This window comes from Centrocercus urophasianus, unplaced genomic scaffold (assembly GCF_019232065.1).
Source record: "Centrocercus urophasianus isolate 14NV4802_14NV808 unplaced genomic scaffold, USGS_Curo_1.0 seq_13, whole genome shotgun sequence".
Classification (NCBI taxonomy): Eukaryota; Metazoa; Chordata; class Aves; order Galliformes; family Phasianidae; genus Centrocercus; species Centrocercus urophasianus.
This window is the reverse complement of record NW_024884475.1, coordinates 20,532,817-20,555,644: the sequence shown is the minus strand read 5'-3', so window position 1 is coordinate 20,555,644 and position 22,828 is coordinate 20,532,817. Positions and strand designations below refer to the sequence as shown.

The 22,828-nt window shown below is 42.1% G+C and overlaps 1 protein-coding gene across 11 annotated transcripts in view; it reads right to left on the bottom strand.

Moving 5' to 3' along the window:
• TBC1D1 (TBC1 domain family member 1) overlaps positions 1-22,828 on the bottom strand; it is a 94,555-nt gene that overhangs the window by 53,739 nt on the left and 17,988 nt on the right. For 2 of the 11 annotated variants that reach the window (XM_042811894.1, XM_042811891.1), the window contains exon 1: positions 20,608-20,805. The exons of 7 other annotated variants lie outside the window; for them this stretch is intronic. Coding sequence is in view for 2 of the 4 variants with exons in the window: in XM_042811891.1 (XP_042667825.1) it covers positions 20,608-20,784 (177 nt within the window). In the remaining 2 variants the exon portion in view is untranslated. Of the gene's footprint in view, positions 1-12,423; positions 12,446-12,589; positions 12,667-20,607; positions 20,806-22,828 lie in introns of those variants that run through there. 2 more of the 11 variants (XM_042811895.1, XM_042811897.1) reach the window with 2 other exon arrangements.

Below are 22,828 nucleotides of genomic sequence, written 5' to 3'. Positions count from 1 at the left end.
CGCTGTGGTTTCCCATCAAAGCAGGGCTTGTGCCAAGTACTTCAAATCTGTGGGTGCATGGGATCACCTTCGCACCACAATTTCACGTCTCCAAGTGTCTGATCCAAAATTTTGCTGCTCTATGCACTCCACTCATCTTATTAACAACTAACTTGCTTCTTTCAGCAACTTTACCAGCTGTGTACATTACTATATTGCACAGTTCTGTACCTACCACTGGCAGAAGTCAATTTTAACTGCATGGGTTCAAAGCAGAAGGGAAGCAGAATAACAATAATCAGTAATGGGCAGCATCATTTCTCTTTACAGTACGGAATACACATGAGGTATCACATGTAACCAGAGAACTTGTGGGTAGCTTTTCACAAGGAGAGCAAGCTGGAGCAAGCTCACAAGACTGCAAGGGGCAGCACCAAGAGGCTAAACACACAGCAGGGATATGGGCGGGGAAGGGCTGTGACTCCAGGCTGTAAAGCATGACAGTAACAGCTTCTCAACTTCCGTAAGGGAAATCTCAGTGGCTGAATATCACCCCAGACCGATGAAAGGAAAAGTTATCGTGCTTCATATCTACCTGTAGGTGTGGCTTGCTTTGTTAGGCATTGAATGGGCATTACACAGAGATTCGGATAAATCAGAGCGCTGGGGCTGACTGAAGTTTTGCTAGGATGTATGCATAAAACTGATGAACAAGAATGCACTAAAAATGCTCTGTGTGGGGCAGAAAAGAGTCATCTGCTTACACCTAGATCCTTTTGACCTGGAGCCTGGTGGCTGAGTGACACACTAGCACACTCGGAAATTAGTGACACAGCCACCACCAGGAGTGGAGCTCCACAGAGCCCATGCACACTCTCACAGTTAAGATGCTATAAGTCAGAAATGTGGCAATACTTCCTACAGGTCCACAAATTGCCAACTACAGCAGACTGATGGACCATATATGGCATGCTGACTCCACACCATTACATTTGCTTTATTACAGACAAATCTCATCTTGAGAAGTCTCTTCGTAGCTCCTGAGACTAATGGAAATAGTTGCACTTTTGCAAAGTAAGACCATTAGGAGAACATTCCACTCAATTTAAATAGACACACAAAAAAATTACCTTTCCTTTCTAAAAAACAGTATCTGCAGAAAGCTTTTATAGATTATTGTAAACAAGTTCAGAAATAGAACATAACTGTACTCAATGTTCTAGCTAAACTGAACTAATCTATTTAGTGGTAGGGTTTCCTCCCTGAGAGATGCATCATTTTGCTGACACATTTGAAAGTTGTTGTTGTTGTTGTTGTTGTTTTAACAGCTCTAAAGACATACCTTCCTTAAAGTCCAAAACACCACAAAATCTGGCAAGTTTCCACAAATTATAGAATCACCAGGGTTGCAAAAGACTTCCAAGATCAGCCAGTCCAACCATCTACCCATCACCAATATTTCCCACTAAACCATGTCCATCAGTACAACACCCAAACATTTCTTGAACACCTCCAGGACAGTGACTCCACCATGTCCTAGATTGCTGATTACCTTTTACTCCTCTCCATAAAAAAGAATGATCAAAAATAAACTGCAATTCATGGAACGCCTCCATTTTAGAGCAGCATTGAATGCAGGGGCAATTCACTGGCTCTGAAGGAGGTACTCTTACAAAATCTGCTCTTGGGAAGCCTATTAGCATACATTATTCCATACCTGGAAAGCTTATTACATGGCAGCAATTCATTCTTCCCCAGCCCCTTTCTCTGCTTACAGTACAAACCATTCCTTTTCATCTTGTACAGCTTTGTCAGCCCCTCCACTCAGTACCACAACTTTGAAGTAACAATAAAGCAAGTCAACAGGTATTTCAAGTAACAGGTTAACATATCTACAGTGCTACCTTCTCCATCATTCGTTTCAAAGTTCTTACCACACAATTTTACAAATGGAAAAGACAGTTGAAGATGTAATAGAGACTACTGGTCATACCTAAAGGATTCCTGGCCCACATTTTACAGAGCGACTACCTAGCATGGGAGCAACAGCAGTTGTAAAGAAATAGCTAGAAACATCTGTGCTCATTCATTATAAACACACATTAAATCTTCTTATTTTTGGTAGTGTAAGCAGCTCTCTTAATGCATTGAGAAAGGCCTATGGCAGAGCTGGAGGCTCAGGATGGGTAACAGAAGGAATCCTATTCTTAGATGGTTATAAATGGAAAGAGTCAGTGATGACATTTGAAAGTTTTCAGGACAGGTTTTTTACTTTTTTTTTTGTGTTTTTTTTTTTTTTTTTTTTTTTAAATGAAATGTAAGAGACGACAATTTAAAACAGAAAATGAGTTATTAAGGATATTTTTGGGGAGAAAGAAAACCATCTGATTAAATTCCAATAGTATAGCAGAAATCAGGTTATCTTCGTTTCCTTGGCCCTCAAGTTTTTTCACAGTTAACAAAGTAGGTACAACTGCCAAAATAGGGCAAATTTCAAACAATTATAAGACACAAATTGCTCTGTCTCTTTTAGCAATATCCAAACTCCAAACAAGAAGGGAAGAAAACTTGAGTTGTCATATATCCTCATAACAACTGAAGTTATTTTCATTACAGGCCACTGATGCAAATGAGTTTCAGAAATCCCCCTCCTCCAGAACTTTATTTGGAAGTTTCCACTGGGGAAGGAGAAGGAAATGCTGTGAACAACTTTGACTGGCACAGTGTGCAAGTTAATCTGTGCTGCTCTACTTGCAATAGAGTTAAACAGCATCTCTCTTATTCTGCCAACACAGTAAAGTGTCCCGAGGGATGAGAAAGCCCCACATAGTCCTCCAATAATCCTCCTCCCTAGTACTGTTTGGGGTAGAATGTGATGTTTTCCATGGGAAGAGCCTTATTCAGACATTACGTTTACTTGTAGAAGTCCCGAGAGAACCAGAGTGCAGAAGGCAATTAGCTTCTTTCAGTATTCTGCTGACGTGGTACAAAATGCAAGTGAACCAATATGTTCTTGGAGAAACACAAATTTGTTGCTTTGTTGTGTAAGAACAGATTGCAGCTGCCTCAGGTCAACTCACACATGAGCAAGACTGGAAAGCAACAGTTAATCTTCCCATGGACATCCACGTCACCAGAGATACTGCCCTGAAAACAATCCAATTCCCACTTCAGGAAAGCAGTTAGAATGTAAGTCACCTTCTCATGTGACAAGTTACTGGGAGCAACAAACATTATTAAAACTTGCTAGCTACAGAGCTCTGTGAAATCCACATGTACAGTTTATACTAGCTGTTGTTTGTTTCTTCTTTTTTTCTAAAACATATTGTAAATCATCCCAAATAATGTATTTGTTTCAAATTTACTTCATTTGAACAGGAAAACTGAAATAAGATGATTGCCAGCCTTTGTTTCCTTGACCAATGGTCTTCCTAGTAATAGCTAGGTAATTTGCAGAACTAACAAAGGTTTAAGTTTAATACAGTTATTGCTAATGATTCTGACCAGCCACTCCTAATGGAAAAGGAGAAAAACCAATATAAAAATACACCTGAACAACCCCCAAAACCTAATGAGACCCCTAATATACAGGGAACATACAGAAAAATTCTTCACAAGCTACAGAATTAGGCTCTGCTTTGAATTTTGAAATGACCAACTCACAGAAAGCTTACTGACTTAGCATTATTTATTATGGGCTATTCAAACTAAAACATTTATCATACAATTTAATAAAAACCATTCAGCCTTTTGTGAAGAAATTCAGCTACCGTAGGACAGGTCATGGTTCCAACTGCCCTGGAAATTGTTTCTAAACCGCTATCAAGAAGAGTCCACAACACAGTGCTTTCTTAAATACTTTCTGCATTTATGGAAAGCTACTGATGCAATGTTAATGGGCAGCTACATGAACAGAAAGCTATTTACTCAAGATCCCCTCCATTAAGATGCAGCCAGATCACATTAGGGAAATTTGCTAGTTCTTCCTCCTAAGATCATGGAATTATTGTCTGAAAAAGCAAGTGCTTCTAATTCCTGTTGATAATAGACACATTAAGAACCCGCTTCTTCTCTCCTGTTTTTAGGATGGCCATATATTTTAAAGCGGGTGAAAGTTCAACTTTTTTTTTTAAAGCTCCTTTCCCTCTCTCGTCCAGATGTGACAAAAGCCTTGCAAGAAAAGAATTTGGAGAGAGCATCTTTGTAGAGCAGTTCTTCCACAAACTCTTACAGAAGGCACCTTCAAAAGTTACAGTGTAAAATCTACCATGTCAGCATAAAGTGAAGCAAAAAATAAATCCACAACAAAATGAGATACTAGATATCTGAAGAAGATAATTAATGAGGTATTCAGAGGAAGATGATCACCGTGGAAAATGTGCTGTTTAATTACAGGCTGCCCACAAGACAGCATTTCTCTGCAAATGCATCAACTGTAGAGTTGGGCTACGCTCATCACCCTAAGCCTGGAAGAACATCCCACAGAGCACTGCATCACACCCAAGAGCACCTGCCTGAGCTTTTGTGATTGACTGGATCTCATTTCTTCATTTAAACACTGGCAACTTCGCTGGCTGTTCTCTCACTCTTTTAACTGCTACAGGGCAGCCAAGCATGGACAGTCAAAAGCGAATTTGCATGACCCACAACAAAACACAGATGTCACTGTCCTTTTTAGACAAAGCTGCACCTTCAGCCCTTGGACAAAAGTTGTCAAAACATTGATAAAAGGTAACCCTGAGACGAATGGAGCTAAGGGTTCATTCCTGAAAGTCATCTCAAGGACAAGCCAACATGCTACCCTAGGCAAGAAGCTAGAAGAGAAATTTTAGCAATGTTTCTGGATCATGGAACTGATACTTGCTGACAAGAAATCCCATGCTGATATCCCATACAAAACTCACTACAGACCTACAGTGACAGTTCTCCATCCCTGCAGTCAGAGCAAGCTAGCTGGACTGATAGAAACAAGAAAACTAGAAATCACTCTACAGATACAGACACTGCGCCTTTTCCAACAAAGTGTCTTATGCTGTTAGCTCAATGTAAGAAGTGTGATCCACAGAAAGACATGCTGATAAAAGTTTGTCTTCATGCTCATTTATGGAGCTCCTACTACTGTGTAGTATTTGATAAATATCAAGTTTTATCTATATCATACTTTATTCAGTCACAAATCATAATGATAGACATAAAAATTCAGAATCTGTTCTGCTTTCGATGCTATGAGATTGCTATTCTAAACCTACCCAGTTTCTTCCAAAAGTAAGTTTTCCTTCTCCCCCGTGCCCCCCTTTTCCTCTCTTCAGTTAAGGCTGAGTTCCTTTAGAAAATGGAATGGTAACTACAAATGGATGACTACCAAACACCAAACTTAGCTAACTGGATAATTCACACAGCTACACCCCTTTCACGGTGACTGAATTCTGACCTTCACAGTATTTCCAAAGTATTCTATATTTAAACACTTACTCACCAAGGAAACACAGAAGTGAGTGGTAAGCATTCCACATTTCTAAAACAGATGTCACTGACTAAACGAAGTCCCCACAAAAAGCTGGTGGGAGATACAAGGATGATCCCCTATGGGTCATGTTAAGAATCTAGCTGAAGGAAAGCAGTAAGGAAAGGAAGAAAAGTTTTGAAGGAAAGACTCCTTGCAAGTGTTGCTTTCTTTGACCCAAAGAATGATGTCAGCAGTAGGGACTGCTGCTATTTCAGCCACACCTAATCCACAAGACAACTGGGTTCTTCTGTTTGCTCTTTTAAGGGAAAAGCATTATCAAGCCTTTAGAAACACCAAACTGAGACAAAATGCTGCCTGAGTTATAAAAAACTACACATTCATTTGTATCCAATTCTATACTTCACAAACAAAATGTAGCATTAGCTCCCTAAACTATCTTGTCAAGTGCAAAAAATGCACTTCTGAAGTCCACACAAGTCACCCCCACACAGCTGTATATCAAATGGAAATGTCAATCACATTCACAGAATGCTATACCCTATGGGTTATATTCCAGTGGGATTTACCCAAAATTCCAGCATGTAGTTCTGGTTCATACTCTGGGCGACTACCAATAGAGTTCTAAACAGATATCTGGCACATCACTGTCCTAAATACCAAAACACTTCTAACAGATCTCCTTTTCCATGGTTTGTCTTTGGGGAGATTGGAAGCTATAAAAATGTCCAAAGAAACAAAACCAGCATTAAACATTTATAGAGCACTAACCATCCACATTTCCATGACAGCACTTCAGGGAGCTCACCTCACTGGTGAGCAGCAATGCGGCCCCGTAAACTAATAAAAGTGTGACATTTGGTTATAGAGCCCCTTGAAATAAACACAAAGAACAAAAACAAACAAACAAAATGTTTGCTTGAAAATGCAAGAGGCTGTTTAGCTCAGCTCAGCACTGCCATTTTCAGTAGCCAGTACTGTGCCTGTATAACTGCACACACAGTCTGTTCTCCTCAGCCCTGCAATTTCACAAGCTATCTATACCTGAAAATCCTGTTTGGTTACTATATATCAAAGATTCCCCCTGGAAAAAAAACAACAGTTCTTTATGATGTCACAAAGGAAAAAAGTCCAAAGCCAGCAGCTTCTGAGTTAGGAAGAAGCTTCCAGATATTTCAGCAAACGTTTTTTTATTGCATTTATTGTAATTTAATGCATTTTTGAATACACTGTCAACATTTACACTTAAGTGCACAATGCCCTTGTAATGGATGGAGATGTACGATGTTATTCTCTTCACAGTGTACCTCATAGTGACAGACAGAAGTCTAACCCTCCAGAAACTCTGGACAACCTCCTCAGGCTTGACATTCTCATATATTTAAGCACTGATTTATCTCAGAATTTGTTACTGTAAGTCAATTAAGAATAACCAAACCCAAATCAGATGAAACTCAGTTCAAATAACTCAGTGATGAAAGCAAGATTCAGGGGCTAAATTTGTCCTTGCCTCAGCTTCTGCTCCCCAAGTTCCAGCTGGTCTTTCCCTCCACTCCTTCAACTGCCTGTCCTCCATGCAAATGGGAAGAAAGCTCCTCCTTGAGCTCATCTCTTGAGATGTTCCTTACATTTTTCACATGCGTTTCCATTGAAGATTTACTTGCTAAGTCTCTAGTCAGCCTCTATAGCATATATAAAACCTCACCTCTTTCAACTTCGGGAAATGTTTCTCATCATTTGATTCAAAAATTATAAGTACTTATTGGCTGGCACAGGAAAAAAAAAGGTACAAACATCCCCTTAAAGGAGAGGCTTCTGAAAAATACCATTGCTTCTAAAGTCAGAGGATGGTGGAAATTACAAACTGGAACCAAACGTGCAGCTCTGTGAGCTGGCTTCCTCAAAGCAGTGTTTTGCCCAACCTTTCTCTCATGGATATATTTCTATTTGGGGAACCCAGGGTCAAACCGCTGAGCTCATTTTCTCAGAAACATCTTTACTGCACATCCTATTAGCCTTCCAGAAAGCAAACCATGATTTCAAGCAGTACTTTAGATCATCATATGTAAATCAAAGTTGAACTACCATGCCACACATACATACAATAAAAAAAAAAGAAAAATCAAAACTTAGTTGCGCTGTCTGCCTCTAATGGGACCAGGAGCCTTCCCTGATCCTGCAGGATCAACTGGTGGTTTTGCTACACTTTGGCACTGAGCACATTTACCATGTGAGGACAGCTAATGGCCCTGATTTCTAGAGAGCTTTTTAGTGAAGGAAAGCAATTTTCAGCTGGAGTCTAAGTGTTTTGTTTTGAATTGCAGAGTACAGGACCTGTATTAAGAAGCAAGATCAGCTACCTCATCTGCCTTGACTTATTAAATCTGAAGGTTGACAATGAACCTGAAAGTGGATACTCATAAGAAATCAATTCAGAAAGACAAACCAGCAGAAAAGCCTTTGTAACCTGAAATCTACATGACTGGGAATTTCACTATGGAAAGAACCGATCTCGCTAAGCAGCCTTAATGCACTTTGCAGATGCAGAGGGCACTGCCATACTCATCTGTACAGCCACAAGGGCTGCATGAGCCTGCCTGCATCCTGCACTTCTCCCATGGGGTTAGGGACATGTGAGCAAAGGGAGTATAACCAGGCCGTGTATTCAGAGAAGGAAAAAGCAGGAGGGAGAATAAAAGTGAAGCAGCTCTGAAGAGAAGGTATCTGCTGAGTAAGAGCCGCTCCACCACGGGACCAAACTCATTGCAAATGCTGAGTGCACATTCCTCAGCCATTGCCGAGCCCCCGCAGGGACGCCGAGGAGTGACTGGCATACAGAGAGCAGTGGGCATGTGAAACTGGCTGCGTCTGCACTTATCTGAGTGCTGTCAGCTGGTGACAATGGTTTTACCCCAAAATGAAAGCTGATGGGGAGAAATACATGCAGCAGCAGCCTCCCATTCTCTGTCAGGGGCACGGCGTGAACCCGGCCCTGAAATCCTTTGGAAATCTGAAGTTTCCTGCATTGCAGGCATTCAGCCTGGGAGATGAGCAGGGTCTTATCCTCCTGCTCAGCCTGCCGTGTTCAAGGCTCTGAGATTTCTTCTACAAGAGGAACCTCAGCACTTGAGCCTTCTCACCAGACTCACTCCCGATTCTTCCTTCACACTGATTCTCAGTTATTTTTCTGATTCTTGATACAGTACCCACGTTCTCAAATATATTCAGAAACAGGGCTATGGGGATCAATGCACCAGCCTAAATGAGGGTTGTACACCACAGGAGACCAACATCATTAATTCACTTCTCCAAATATCATCTTAGAAGTAAGATGGGTTTAAAACTAAGGCAGGCTTGATAAACTTCAAAGCTTTTGAAACTGCAGACAGTGTCAAAATGAACAGTGAAGAGTGCTCCTTAAGAGAACAAATCTTGGCTAAAAAGCAAGTCATTCATTAAGGGATTAAAGAAACCCACAGGTGTTCAGCTATGCTGGAAACTGTGAGAATTAAGAGAAGAGCCAAGTCAGTACACTTAAACAAAACACCCTCCTAAGTGAGTATGATACACACCAAAACAGAGCAGGAAAAAAAGACAAGATAGGCAGAATAGAAAGGAAAAGGAGGGGGAGGGATTTCTTGCTCTTCCTCATTTTCAGTCTCTTATCCTCTTCCAGAGGCAAATTAATTGAATATGCAGTTCCTGACCTACACTATGAAGTAAATTGTCACTCCCATGCATTCCTCACTAGAGGCCTATCAGGCACTCATTCAGAAAAATAATAAAAAGAATGGCAGAACATTAACAAGATCACTTCTAACAAAGCGTATTGAATTATATCAAGACTGCAATAAAAAACAATTGACATTTACCATCAGTACTCCAGTAATGCTTAAAATATCCACACTGAGTGGTGTAGAAATTCTCTTTTTTGAAGCCTTGTAACCTTCCCAAACTGAGGAAAGGTCACAGGCAATCCTGCCTCGGTAATCCTTGAAAAAAAAAAAAAAAAAACCAACATTTCTTGTTCCGCTATTGGCAATTTCAGGACATGTACTGTGAATATGCTCTAAAATCTGTTTTTCAGCACAGAAGAAACCCAAACGATCAGATTCTCAGTCTGAGCTGCAAGATGAGCAACCCATCCTGCAGCACTCCCACAGGCTTTTAGCTGGTGCTGGGGACCCATTCTCAGGGTACCTGAGGCCATAACAAGAAGCTGCCCTGTGCCCAGCTCTCTCCCAGAATTGGTGGGAAACTGCCATCCTGCAGCATGAGGAGGAAAGAGCTACGGACAGCCGGCCAGGACTGACTGATCCACTGCACCCCCATCATCACAGAACAAGCCTTGATCTTCTCTGTAACTTTGCTTTTACATTACTTTTCTTTACTTTATCTTGTTAGCTTATAGTCCTGTAGACAAAATTAGATGAAACTAAGCTTTTTGTAGTGTACATAGTACTCTTTTTTTGTAACTAGAAAGACACGCTATGCATAAATGGCTCAAGTAGCTGAGATTCTGAGCACGTACTTACTTGAATTGTCCATCTATACAACTTATTAGGCTAAGAACTGCTTCTTACTTTCTCTTTATTCAGTGGTCAAGTCCTATCTGTGGCTTCTGCAAGGCTGCTTTTGAACAGAAGCTTACATTATAAAATTAAGTTAGAATCACAGCTAGGACTCAAGTTGGCAGGCTTCGTTTTACTTAAATTAAATCACAGAATCATAGAACCATAGAATGTCCTAGATCGAAAAGGACCACAGTGATCATCTAGTTTCAACCCCTTGCTATGTGCATGGTCGCCAATCATTAGACCAGGCTGTCCAGAGCCACATCCAGCCTGGCCTTGAATCCCTCCAATGGGAAAAATACTCTTAGCAACCCTGGCTGTACTGCTCTCTCCTACTGGTGAATTGATGGCATACAAGTACATCATATCTTGTTTAAAAAAAACCAAAAACTATTTCCATGTAATATTTGCAGAATGACAGTTTTGATGTAACAGTTAATGCAGTGAACTGAACGTGAAGATCTAAGCACCTTTATTTATGAAAGTGTCTGCACTATCTGCCTACAGCTGACCAAAGTTAGACCACACTTTGAATAGGCTGTGTTGTAAGGTGCTTAGTGAAGGATTTCCCTGAAGTGAGTCGTCTAGTTTTATAAATCCAGGCAGGAAAAACAGGTATAACTATTCTTTTATTTAACTAATTTTAGCAGACTAAAATAAGTCACTACTTCAAAGGTCATTACCCAGCATGGTGGGCAGCACCAACCCACACAGATTTGGCCGGGGCTTCTCCTCCAGTACACCCCAGGACTGGGCCTGCAGCACAGCACAGCTCACCCTAAGGCGCCTGTGCATAGACAGAAGACAACACATAGACAGGAGTAACACAGCACATAAAAGTGGCAATGTAATGCTTACAAGCACTAGGGACTTATTTTACAGCACATGGGGGTACATTACTTCACCTGTAAGTACCTCCTGGCCAGGGAATCTGCATGCAGACCCTCAGCACTTCTTTCCTAGGTTGGGATACTTTCAGCAGTCAGTGCCCAGCTTTGTTTCCAGGGGGCTGTCTCCCCCACACCCTGCAGTCTCTCCTTGTTCTGAAAGGGGCCACCATCTTACAAACCCTGGCACAGTTGTGCTGGGAGAGTCCAGCAGCGCTTCCTGCAATTTTACTGCTCAGACTTTGGCAGGCAGGATCGCTTTCTCTGTTCACAATCCTCATCTTATATTTTCTCAATACTCTGCCTAGTATTCCCTCCCAGATTAGTGCTGATGATTAGCCGCCATTCAAAGAATAACACTAACCACTTGCAAGGAAACAGCAGTGCAATAATTGGCTTTGAAATTTCAGTAAACACTTGCGAGAACAAAATCAACAGTGCATTCCTGCAGGAGCCCGTTTCCCCCAGCAGAAGTTTGGCCAAGTCTGCACACCACGGACTCTGCCCTATGCCCCCCCTCCGTCTCTCCCCCCACCCCCCCGGCCTGCTGTTGGCTGACTGGTGGCTTTGTGCTCCTGACAAGCTCACAGCAAGCAAGGGGCACAGGGTACTCCACACCACGTCCTGCGGGATTCACTCCACTGCATCACTCCACCTGCAGATGAGGCCAGTGTGCTTGTGGCTGCTGGCACGGCATCATTCCCTCGGGTAGCACAGCACCATGAGACAGAGCCACAGTGATGACAGGAGAAGGAACTGCTCAGCACACGCCCCACCTGGCAGCTACTTAAATAGGCTTAAAAAAAGCCAAAAACAATGGGAAGAGGAAAGGATAAATTTCCACTTTTCTAAGCATAGCTAAAAAAAGGAGACTCCTTTCTAAGACAGGGGAGAGCAAATCCTCCCTGCTGGGATCTAAATGGATGTGACAAGGGCATAGTGTGCTCCCTCCTGCCACCTTCCCAACACAGGGATTCCACCTGCTATGTGAGGGCTGCATTACAGCCATCAGCCAACCAGCCATACCCTCACGGAACAACAGACCTGGGCTCTATGGACTCAACAAGCACCCATGAGTCTAACTTTAAGATCTAGTCTTATTTATTCAGGAATTCCTCAGAGGAACCCCTAACTCTGGCTGTCACAGAGCCTGCCTCACCCCATCCTCTCTGTGCTTTCTGCTGCATCTCACCATATTATAACATGCCTATTTTGGAGAGCAAAACAAAGCACATTTTTGAAACATCAGCTCTAAACTATGTTCCAGATTTGTTTAAGCCACCTCTACTGCTCTGCATCCATGTGCAGCTCCACAAAGTGTGATGGAAGGTAGTATTGAACCCTCAGACACACAGAAGCAAAAGCCAGCACGTCACATACACTGCCAGACTTCAGTGAGCCAAATAAAGGCTAGCCGAGGGCTGTGCATACGTTCTGGGAAAAAAGTCTTAACGAGAAGCGGGAGCGCAGTTACACGTATCCCAGAGTACGCACGAGGCGACTCCAGCACGTACCACACCTTCCTACAGCTTTCACCGCCGTTTTCCCCTCCGCACCGCGCCGCTTCCAGCCCAACTTCCCCTCGCTGCTCGCTCCGAGCCGAGCCGGCAGCAGGGCTTCGTCGCCGCCCCGGAGCCCCGCGGGACGCCTGCCGCCCCCTCGGCCGGGCCGTGCCCTCCGCCTACCTTGGCCACCCAGCTGAACAATGGGGACATCCTCCCGGCCGCCAGGCGCCCCGCGCTCCGGCCGCTCCCCCCTCTGCCTGCCGCCTCCCCTTCATGCGCCCCAGCAGCCCGCCCAGAGCACTGCCCGCGGCGGCGCCGGCGCGGGAAGAGCCGGGCAAGGCTGGGCCGGCGAGGGAGAGGAAAAGAAGGGGAGGGAAAGAAGGGCCGGGCTGGGCCGGGGGCCGCGTCCCGCCCCCACCGCGCTCCGCCTCCTCCGGGTAGCCGGGGCTGCGGGCCCCGGGCTCGGCGGGCTGCTGGGGCGGGAGGGAGCCGCTATTGAGCTCGGTGGTCTTTTGAGCAGTTCGCAGTCACTCAGTAATCACAACTCCTGTAAAAGAAAAAACGCGCGCAGTCTGTGTAGTTTTCTGGGGGGTATGGCAGAATCGAAGTAAACTAAGTAAAATCTTTCATTTGAAACCTTGTGAAATGTTACGTTTCCAGTCAGGCTCACCTTTCCTAAGTTATCTAATAGCAATTCACATCAATCCCAAGTAGACCTACTTCCAGAAACGTCACAGGCTTGTAGAAAGGTTTGGTTTGTAAGGAGCCTTAACGATCACTTTCTGTGGGCAGGGGCACCATCCCTACTCCAAGGCTGATTAACATCCAACCCAGCCTTGAACGCCTCCAGGGATGGACGGGACAACCACAGCTTCTCTGGGCTGCCTGCGCCGGTGCCTTACCACTCGCATTGTGAAAAATTCCTTCCTACTGTCTAATCTCGATCAACCCTGTGTAAGCTTAAAAGTGGTCCTGTCACGGCACTCTGTGATAGAGCCCCTTTTCAGCTTTCCTGTGGCCCCCTTTAAATTCTAGCAGGCCATAATGAGGCCTTCCCAAAGCCTCCTCCAAGCTGAACAAACCCACCTTCCTCAATCTTTCTTCATAGGAGAGGTGCTCCAGCCCTCTGATCATCCCTGTGATTTTCTGGATCTGGACTCCAAAGCTGAATGCAATACAGCAGGTGGCATCTCTCCTGAGTGAGAAAGCTGTCAGAGCATTTCAATAGTATGTAAGTCTCCAGCAGGTGAAGGGACATGACCCACTTCCCTGACAGGAAGATTTTCAGCTCAGCTGTTCCTCTGCTAGCTCACCTCTGAGCACACAGCCCTGCTGTATGCAGTAGAGCTGGAAAAAAAACAATTGATTTTCCTCAGTTTGGAGGAAGGACACAGAATTAGGGGAAAAAAACGCTTGGATTTCACAGGAAATGATCTGTTTGGGTCAAACAAAAAGCCCTTTATTTTCCATCCCCTCATAGAGACAAAGTAAAGAGAAAGAGATTTGCAAAATCCGAACAGTACAGCACAGTGCTTCATCTTACGCTTCTTCCCAACAAAGTTCATCTGCTCAAAGTTAGATGAAGAAACACAAAAACGCAGCTTCTTGCTCTGCCCAAAGCTATGCTCATCTGACCAAACTGCTGAGGAACACTATGTGAGCAAATCAGAAAACAACAAATCAGAACATCAACCCAGAATATTAAGACCTACTTAGAAAAGGTGATTGGAACACGTGGCTAAAAGAACGTGCCTTGAAAACATAATGCCTCTGGTCACAACTAACTGGTATGCGGTGGTGCATGCTTAGCCCTGGTCTGGCATGGCAGCACCTTGGCCAAGCTGAGCTTGTGGTGGGACCAGAGAAAATCTGCTTCTCTTAAGTATTAGGGATCTCTAGTGGAGTCTTTAACCTAAATACTAGTTTACCCACTTTTAAAATTAAGTAAATTTAGGTGGCATGCTCAAAGATTTATAGCTAGTCAGGGGGGACATCTAACATGGGAATTTGAAAACCTGTAGACTCCCTTTCCTGAGCAACATCTGCCGGTGAGACACAAAACACTAACAAGTATAAGCTAACAATATGCAGCTTACTTACAGTGACCTTCTCACGGCTGAAGAGCCAAAAGCCTGCCTGGAGATTTTTTTAAATTAATTTAAAACCAATGCAACAACTTCTGTAATTAAAACCATGACAAACACATTTCATATTTCCATCAAAGGAGAACAGAGATCCATTTTTCTATAGGTGAAAGTAAAATGTTGGTCACGAGGGTGACCAATGGTTCATTCTGTCATTACAATGGTGGCCACAGGCAATTTAACCACGTGGACTTTCTTTACCCATAAACCTAATAAATTGAATGAGCAACACTCACTCTGGTTGTGGTCTCAAAGGTTTATTGGCATGATAGTGGTGAGATATTCTCCCTGCTGCTAGTGCTTATGATATATGGAGCACATACATGAAAAAAAGGGCATTTTTTTCTGTGGGCTTTAAACTTGGCACCTTACAAAACATCAGAAGTACTTACAATTTAACGTATGTAAACTAGGTTTACTTTTATTTCAGGCAAGAAGAATGCAAGAGCATCATGTGCTGCTTACAGTTATACAGTGTATCTGTTCTGTGGTGGTAGCGTTAGAGCTGTACTATAATGCTGAACATGAACAATATTACGTCTAAATGATCATTTCTGCCCTTTTCTCTGAGGAGATCCTGCCAGCTTGGGAACTTTTCCAGCTCCCCCTTCCCGGCTGGCACCCTTCCACAGTTTCAAACTAACAATACACACATATCCTCCGAGTCTCCATTAAATGCTGATGTCAGTCAGGAGACTTGGCTTCTAGCCCTGACTACCAGTAGCTCAAAGAGTTGGCCTCACTTTGTGCTACTTAACTTCTAAACCTGCTCCCTGCAGTTGTTATAGTGATGTAGTGACTTACATGCACACAGAAATCTTCTACATGTTACAGGGCTGGTAGGAAGAGTGGTCATGTGTTGAATGTGCTGAATTAAGAGATAAAGTAACAGTGAATGAATTCCAATTTCTGCTGTTAACGTGATTTTCAAGCATGCTACTTCACAACTCTTCCTGCTTTAGTCTGTCTGTCGAATGGAGATGGTATATGCTAGCCTTGAAGTAAGAGAGACTGGGTATACTCACAGACATGTGAGTAATTCTGGCAGCAAGGCTTTAAATGTTGAGATAAAAAAATGTTTGTAATGCATTAAACTCTTCTGTGTAAATGAAAAGATCTCTGTTTTGCTCACCTTCCAAAAAAGCAACGTAGCAAAAACAATAACTGCATTCATTTTCAGGATATTCAATTGAAAAGGGGACCTCTGTATTTTTCTATTTTGAATTTGGCTTGTACAAATAACTGTCTCTCCAAAAATACTGTATATCCATTTTGGGTAAATGGAAAAATTCAGGGCCAGGGCAAATGACATCTGTATTGCATAAACAGTAAGTAGCACTTGACACCATCTTATCTAAGTGTACAATCTTTTTTTAAAAAAGTAACCCTCGTGCATATGAACAGTTCCATGTTATGATGGAAAATGTTAGCAAGATATTTGTCTCCTTTTAAACACATCAGCAATTAAAATGCTTCAAAGCTCCAACTGAAAGCTTACATTGTCAGGAAAAGAATTTTCCCATTTTATAGATGTCCTTCAAAAATTTACACATACACAAATACCCTCATTATTTCTCCTCAAAAAAAAAATAAAAAAAAAATCTCTCTGCATTAAAAGAAACCATTTGGAGAGAAGGAAAGAGAGGGGAGATACAAGTTGTATTAAGAAGGAAGGGGACTATACTCAACCTAACTCAGAAAAGGAACATCTTCTGACTCCATCTCCTCTGATTTTAGCTTTCTTTAAGTTTAATGGGCATAAATATTTTTAAGAGCCTTCACAGTATGTCACCATTGAATGAAGTTTCACAAGAAATTGCATTAACGGTCATGAACATGATTACCTGAGAACTGTACTCTCCTGCTGCTTTTGTTTTAATTTTGGTGGTGATTTAACAATACACCCCATTCCCTTTTTAATTTGTTTTTGCCCTGAATTTTTTTCTTTAAACCTGCTTCTGCAGCTCTTCTTCTCATGAATTACCCCCTCTGCCCAAATCACCTGTTACAGCTCCCTCTGTCTTCTTTTCCTATTAGGTCTCATCTACACAAAGCCTTTGTAAGTGCAATTGAGAAAATGTAAGAAAAAAAATAAGCCTGTCAGTAATTACCAGCATTTGTTATTTGGCCTTTGTTTCAAACGTCCTCAATTTTTATCTTTTGTAACTTAGTTTTAATCATTCATTAAGATGTCCTTGAGTCTTGTCTCATCCCTTCCCATTCCCAGAGTGGGCTAGATGGTTTTTCCTTTGTCAGAGGAACTAGATAGAAAAGAAGTTATTACTGCACTAATACTGCTTGTCATAAGAATTCTCAATATTAATAATATTTTGTTAATAATGTACAACTATGTTAAAGATACCAAAATAACACCAGAATGTTAAGCTGCCTCTATCAAATTTTAAGACAAGACGATTCATCTGGATCCACTGAAGGAAGAAAATACTGAAAAGATCCTCTATCAAATATTAATCATGAGTTTTGTTACTCATTTTAGCTAAATTCAAACAAATTCCAATTTCTTGAGGCAAAATAAAATAAAAGATTAATCATAAAACCAACAAACCTTCTCAAACAAGACCTGCATCAGCCCCATGAAAAGAAGTAACTGGCTGGCAGCAGCTGCTCCCTTAGGCAAAGTGCAAAGGAAGCCACTGTCTGGAGCTGCATGTTCACGCTGAAGATGAAACCCATTTTCTCACTGAAGAAAGCAGCACGGCTTCTTAATGGCTTTCAGATACTCAGTGGAAAGGGAAATGACAATGTTTTGGGTAGGTTTTGTACAGTTTGTCAGTTAAGAGTGTAGACTGAAGAGTTTTGGCTATCTGCTAAGCAGTAGTAGCAAGAAAAACACAAGACTTTGGGCTGGTGCCCAGAGATAACATGCAATCCTCTTCCTGTGTGGCAGAGTGATAGAAGAGAATGATTTCTTGTCAGAGCTCTGGGCACCAGCCTCAGTGACGGAACCCTTTCTAGACTCTTGCCAATTTTAGCATCCATGAGATTGTTCAGCTACAAAATTTGTAATTGCTAAAAAGCCTTGATTCAAGTGAAGGAATGGTAGAACGGGAACCCGGGTTCCCTGCTCAGCAGTGGAATAAAATCCTCCAAATGCTACAGTCAATGCTAGATCAACTAGAGCAAGATGAGAAGAGTACAAGACAATGAAACGATTCATTATAAGGTTAAAGTAGGTTTATGAGTTGCTACCATTATCTTAACATTCTTCCCCATGGGTCTGATTTGGAAACTTCTCTCTTCTGCCCTATTGTGAGATAGTTCTTCGTGACAGCAGATGCTTGATTCAGAAAGTTCAGAGCAGAAAGGTTTTGTAGTCTTTCAACAAAAAAGGGACTGGGGAAATGCTGCCATCATCCATAAGGGACACCTCTTCCCAAAACAGTAAATGGTATAGAGAACCTAAAACCAGATAGAAGTACCAGCTCCTGAAGTTGGCTATGGGACAAGCTGACAAGAGGACACTTTTAGAAATACAGCATCTGGCAAAAAACATGAGCAATGCCAAGAGGATCTAAGATATCCTGGTACAGAAATGACTGCTGGGACGTTAAGATAACAACACATGGAGAAAAAAGGAGAGCAGGTTATCCACAAATAGTGTAACAATAAATACAATCCAGCTGTAGGGTCCTGATACCCATTCATATACATTGAGACTACCTAATGCAAAATGTGCATCTGGACTGAGATCATCCTGACACATCAAATGCTTCCAAAAACACCAATGAGTAAACTTTAGATTGGCAAACATCATGCTGGATTGAGTATTTTCTGTCTTCTCACAGACAGGAAAAAAAAACACCTTGAAGTCATCAGGGACTTTGCCATGGGCATTGACATCTAAGGCACGATTCTACCGTTATCAGATACGCACTGCTGAGTGAGCTGGTTGTGACCAATCGATCAGATGTTCATTAAAGAGAGAAAACAAAACAAAGCAAAAACACCAACCAAACACATCCTGTAGGTGAGTTCAGGCAGACCTGTAAAGATATCATAGAATCATAGAATCATAGAATCACCAAGGTTGGAAAAGACCTAAAAGATCACCCAGTCCAACCGTTCACCTATTCCCAATAGCTCCTACTAAACCATGTCCCTCAACACAACATCCAGTCTTTCCTTGAACTGGATGTTGTGTTGAGGGACATGGTTTAGTAGGAGTAGGGTTAGAGTAGATATCACTTCAGTCTGAAAGGCTGGAGGCAAGAAAACCACAAGGACAATGTGGGAAGCAAACAACAGGGAAAACACTGCACACAGTAGGAAATTGCCAAAAGAGGCATGAGAGGATCCAAACGTTTACACTGTTTTGGATGGAGAATTTTCTGGCAGCTACGTAGCTGGAGAAGGATGAGTGGAGCAAAGTGGCAAACTGCAAAAACAGAAAATGGAGTTCAAAACCAATGGGGTTGCTCCTACCATGCAGAGACAAAGAGAGGTGGAACCCTTGAGATCATCAGTGTGATCTTGAGCCTGGCTGAAGTAGGCACCTCCCATACCCCTCCCTGTAGGCCAGTATTTTTTTGCTCGTATCAATGTGACCAAGCTGAGGAACAACTAGCTGAGCTCTGCAAGATGCTGAGAAACCTCCTGGAAGAGAGGAGCAGCAGCAGCCTCCATAGGGACAGTGCACATCTGTATGCACATGCTGACATGACTGGATAAAGCATAAAATAGTAATGATGCCAGACTTTTTTCTTTCTTTCTTTTTTTTTTTTTTAAACACTCATCCTCCCTGGCAAGAGGGCACAAAGAATGGGACAATTAAAGGTGGATTAACATCCCCAACATTAAAAAAAAAAAAAAAAAAAAAAAGAAAGTCCTCCACAGAAGGACTTTGTGCCCTCCTCCTCCAGCCTCCCATGCTTCCTGCTTCCTCAGAGCAACCACCAAGAGGTCTCCAGAACAAAAACCAAACATAAAACTGAAAGTTGCAGAACGCTTTTCTGAAATGCAGCTAACTAAAGGCTACACTTAAGGTGTTCCTTGATCCTGAAACTTAAATGGTAAAGCCAAGTAACTCACATGGGAAGACAGATGCTTCGTGTGAAAATGTGTCTCATTTCCTTTGTGTAAAAGCACCATCTCACACAGGAAAATACATGTAAATACTACATGCTTCTAATAATGGATAAGCTAATCAGCAAAAAAAAGTTTAGAAAGTGTGGAGGAAAAACTGACTGTAAACAGAAAAAGTTTTTATATTTAACTAGGTAAGTAAAATATCACAGCTGTAAAATTTATCTATGTAAAATTTATGTGCTGTGGGTTGCACATAACTACACATTCCTACTAAATGGAGCCTCATGTTAGCTGATTATATGCAGTTTATTCTCTTACAGTTGTTCAGTAATAAATAATATAAAATGAACAATTTTAAATGCGTACTTTCATGGAGTTGTAGCTTAGCTGCTTTGTTCACAAAATTAACAAAAACATGAAAACAATCCCACCCCCTGAGCATATTATTTCGTGCACTTCAGTTGGAACAGCAATAGACTAGTGAAGTATACTGAACTCCGTAGTAGGAACAGCCATGCAAAGTAGCCAATTATCAGTTCTCCACAACATAAATTAATAACTCAAAAAACCTCATAGCTCTGCTATATGCAGAGATCACTGATTTCTCATAACTGATTTCTGCAGCAATCTCTAGACAGTTCACAGGGTCTATGGGAATTTTACTGGAGTTGAAATATTCTAAAGAACATCGCAAAATAAACAGAAGTAGTAAAATAATAACACTTACAGCAAAACTTTAACCCCCTTTTTCCCCTCATTAGATGGTAATGTCCTTGTTTTTGCTGGGAAAGAGCTTAACAATAAAGAATATCAGTTCAGGTTTGCATCTCTGCAGGTACAGTGCCCAGAGCTCGCATGGCGCTATTGCACTTTATGTACAACGAGCATGCGGGTGTGAAAGCTATTCATCTGAAAAGGATCCAGCCCACCCCACTAAAGACACAGACTCAGTTGCTATCACATCCTTATGCACCTTAAACGTAGGTAACAAAAAGAGGAAACAAGTACCGTATTGTCCTGTTCTTTTCCAGAATCAAGCTGAAGAAACTTCAGTTTCTGCAACGTTGCCCTCATGTCATCAGTCTGAACAAGACCCCAGCAGGAACTGGAACAGGCTCTGTCCCACAGCCCCAGCCAACTGGCAGTGTGCAGCTGGCCTGACCCACGCTCTGCACCCCTTCCCATCTCCAGCCCTTCCTTTGCTTACAAGCTGCAGCACAGTCCTGCCCTAGAAATTTCCTGTGTCACGTGGCATTCAGAACGCCACTGGAAACTTCCTAATAGAATGACTTGCACGTATGGTAACTTTGTATGATGCAGATAGAGCTACACTTTTAATAAGTGAATTGCAATTTTTGTTTTGTGTTGTTGATTATATTCTTTCTTCTGTCTTGCGAGTGGAAAATTTTATCGGTGATGTTCCCTCCCACACACACTTTCAATTACAGCTTTTATCTCTACCCTTCTGACCTTCTTCTCAAAGCTTATAAAGTGCACCTTAGGCAGCTCTGTGGGCTCTTTGCTGCAATTTCTTATAGCTTTGGCTAAGTTGCACTGTCTTTCAATAACAGTAAAGCCACAAAATGGCAATTAAACTTCTCTAAAGCCAGATTCAAACACTGTCCATACCAATCTGAAAGGACACTTTTCCTGCTACTCAGTTAACTTTTCATTCAGAAGTTTGCAGTTTCAGGTTTCATTATAAACCGCATTCCACATGGAGTTATTCTAAGCCAGTTCTGTCTGATTGCTAAAAACACATCAAAAATCATTTGTGAAATACAACGTGCAATGCAGAGACAGCAACAGGATTTGTCTTTGTTGAGCTTTTGTGGTTTTGATAAAGCTGAATTGCTTCAAAGGGCTCAGGATATGTTGCTGGAAGACACGGCTGCACATTTCTGCCACATGTGCTGACTGCACTTCCGCTCCTCTGCGAGAACAATGCGAGCCTTAAGACTCTGAATCAGCTCTCCCCAACCCACAAATCCACATGGACAAAGCAGAGTTGCTCAGAACAGGTCACTTTAACCATTTCTTATGACTGGGAGAGCTAGGATACCATCACTACAAGATGCCTGGAGTAGTTAAAATTAAGGAAATGTGTACACATTTTCAGGAATAATGCTCAAAATGTGTAGCATCCTACTTAAAGAAATGAAGTTAGAATAAAATAATTATGGATTGATTTTGCCATTTCCTCCCTCCCGTGTACTGCCAGTACCAACTGGTCATTTTGATGTTCCAGAAAAGCCTGCACACATCTGGATGGATGTGCAGGACAGCAGGACTGCTCTCAGACAGTCACACCTTACATTTACAACAATGCTGGAACATGGGGAGTTCAGCTAGCACTGCAGCCTATGAATCTGAGCTCACAAGTCTGATTGCATTCACAGGCCCAAAGAACCTCACCAGTTATCTGTGTAGGGTCAGATAAATTCTTAGTCTTCTGTTGGTTGCAACCATAATTGGCTTACGATTTAAGTTTAGGCTAGCTTTAATTCATTTTCTCTGTTTAAAAAAAAATCACTGTAACATTAAAGCCAAACACTTAAATACATATAGATTAAATTATGTCATTGCATATTCGTGTTAACCCCCACACACGTGCGTTGATTTCACTCACAACCAACCTCAGACTGAACTCCAGTAGAAACTACCTCCTGTTTTCTTCAATGCAAAAGGAAGCAAAAGCAAGGGAAGGGAGAACCATCGCAGCCAGCATAGCATCTCACGTTTCCTCGGGTCAGCCACTAAGTGGCACTTGAACACCTCAACTTAAGCCAGAACGAGCCTGCAAACTTGTGACAAGCAGGGAAAAAAGTAATCCAGTCTGGGAACGTCTCTCTTTTAAGAACAATGAAGTTTTTTTCCTGCAATTACAGAACATTTCCCAAGGTCTGACTACATAAAAAAAAATACTGGTAGAAATGGTGTACAAAAATGCCATGCAATGACAGCAACACTGCACAGTGCCCTTCAGGAAAAAAACAAAAAACAACAAAAACCTGCTGCCTCTCCTAAATCCCAGTCTCACTTTGGAAATCAAAGCACTTCACTCGGCGCTGCTGTGATATTCTGAACTATGCATGAAGCTGGGAAAACAAAAAGCATCTCAAGTCCTTGGTCAGAATAAAGAGGACCTGACTTCTCGGCACAACTTATAACAGACCCGTGCATGTCAGAGCAGGTTTTGAACAGTGCAGAGAAGCAACAGCACTGAATG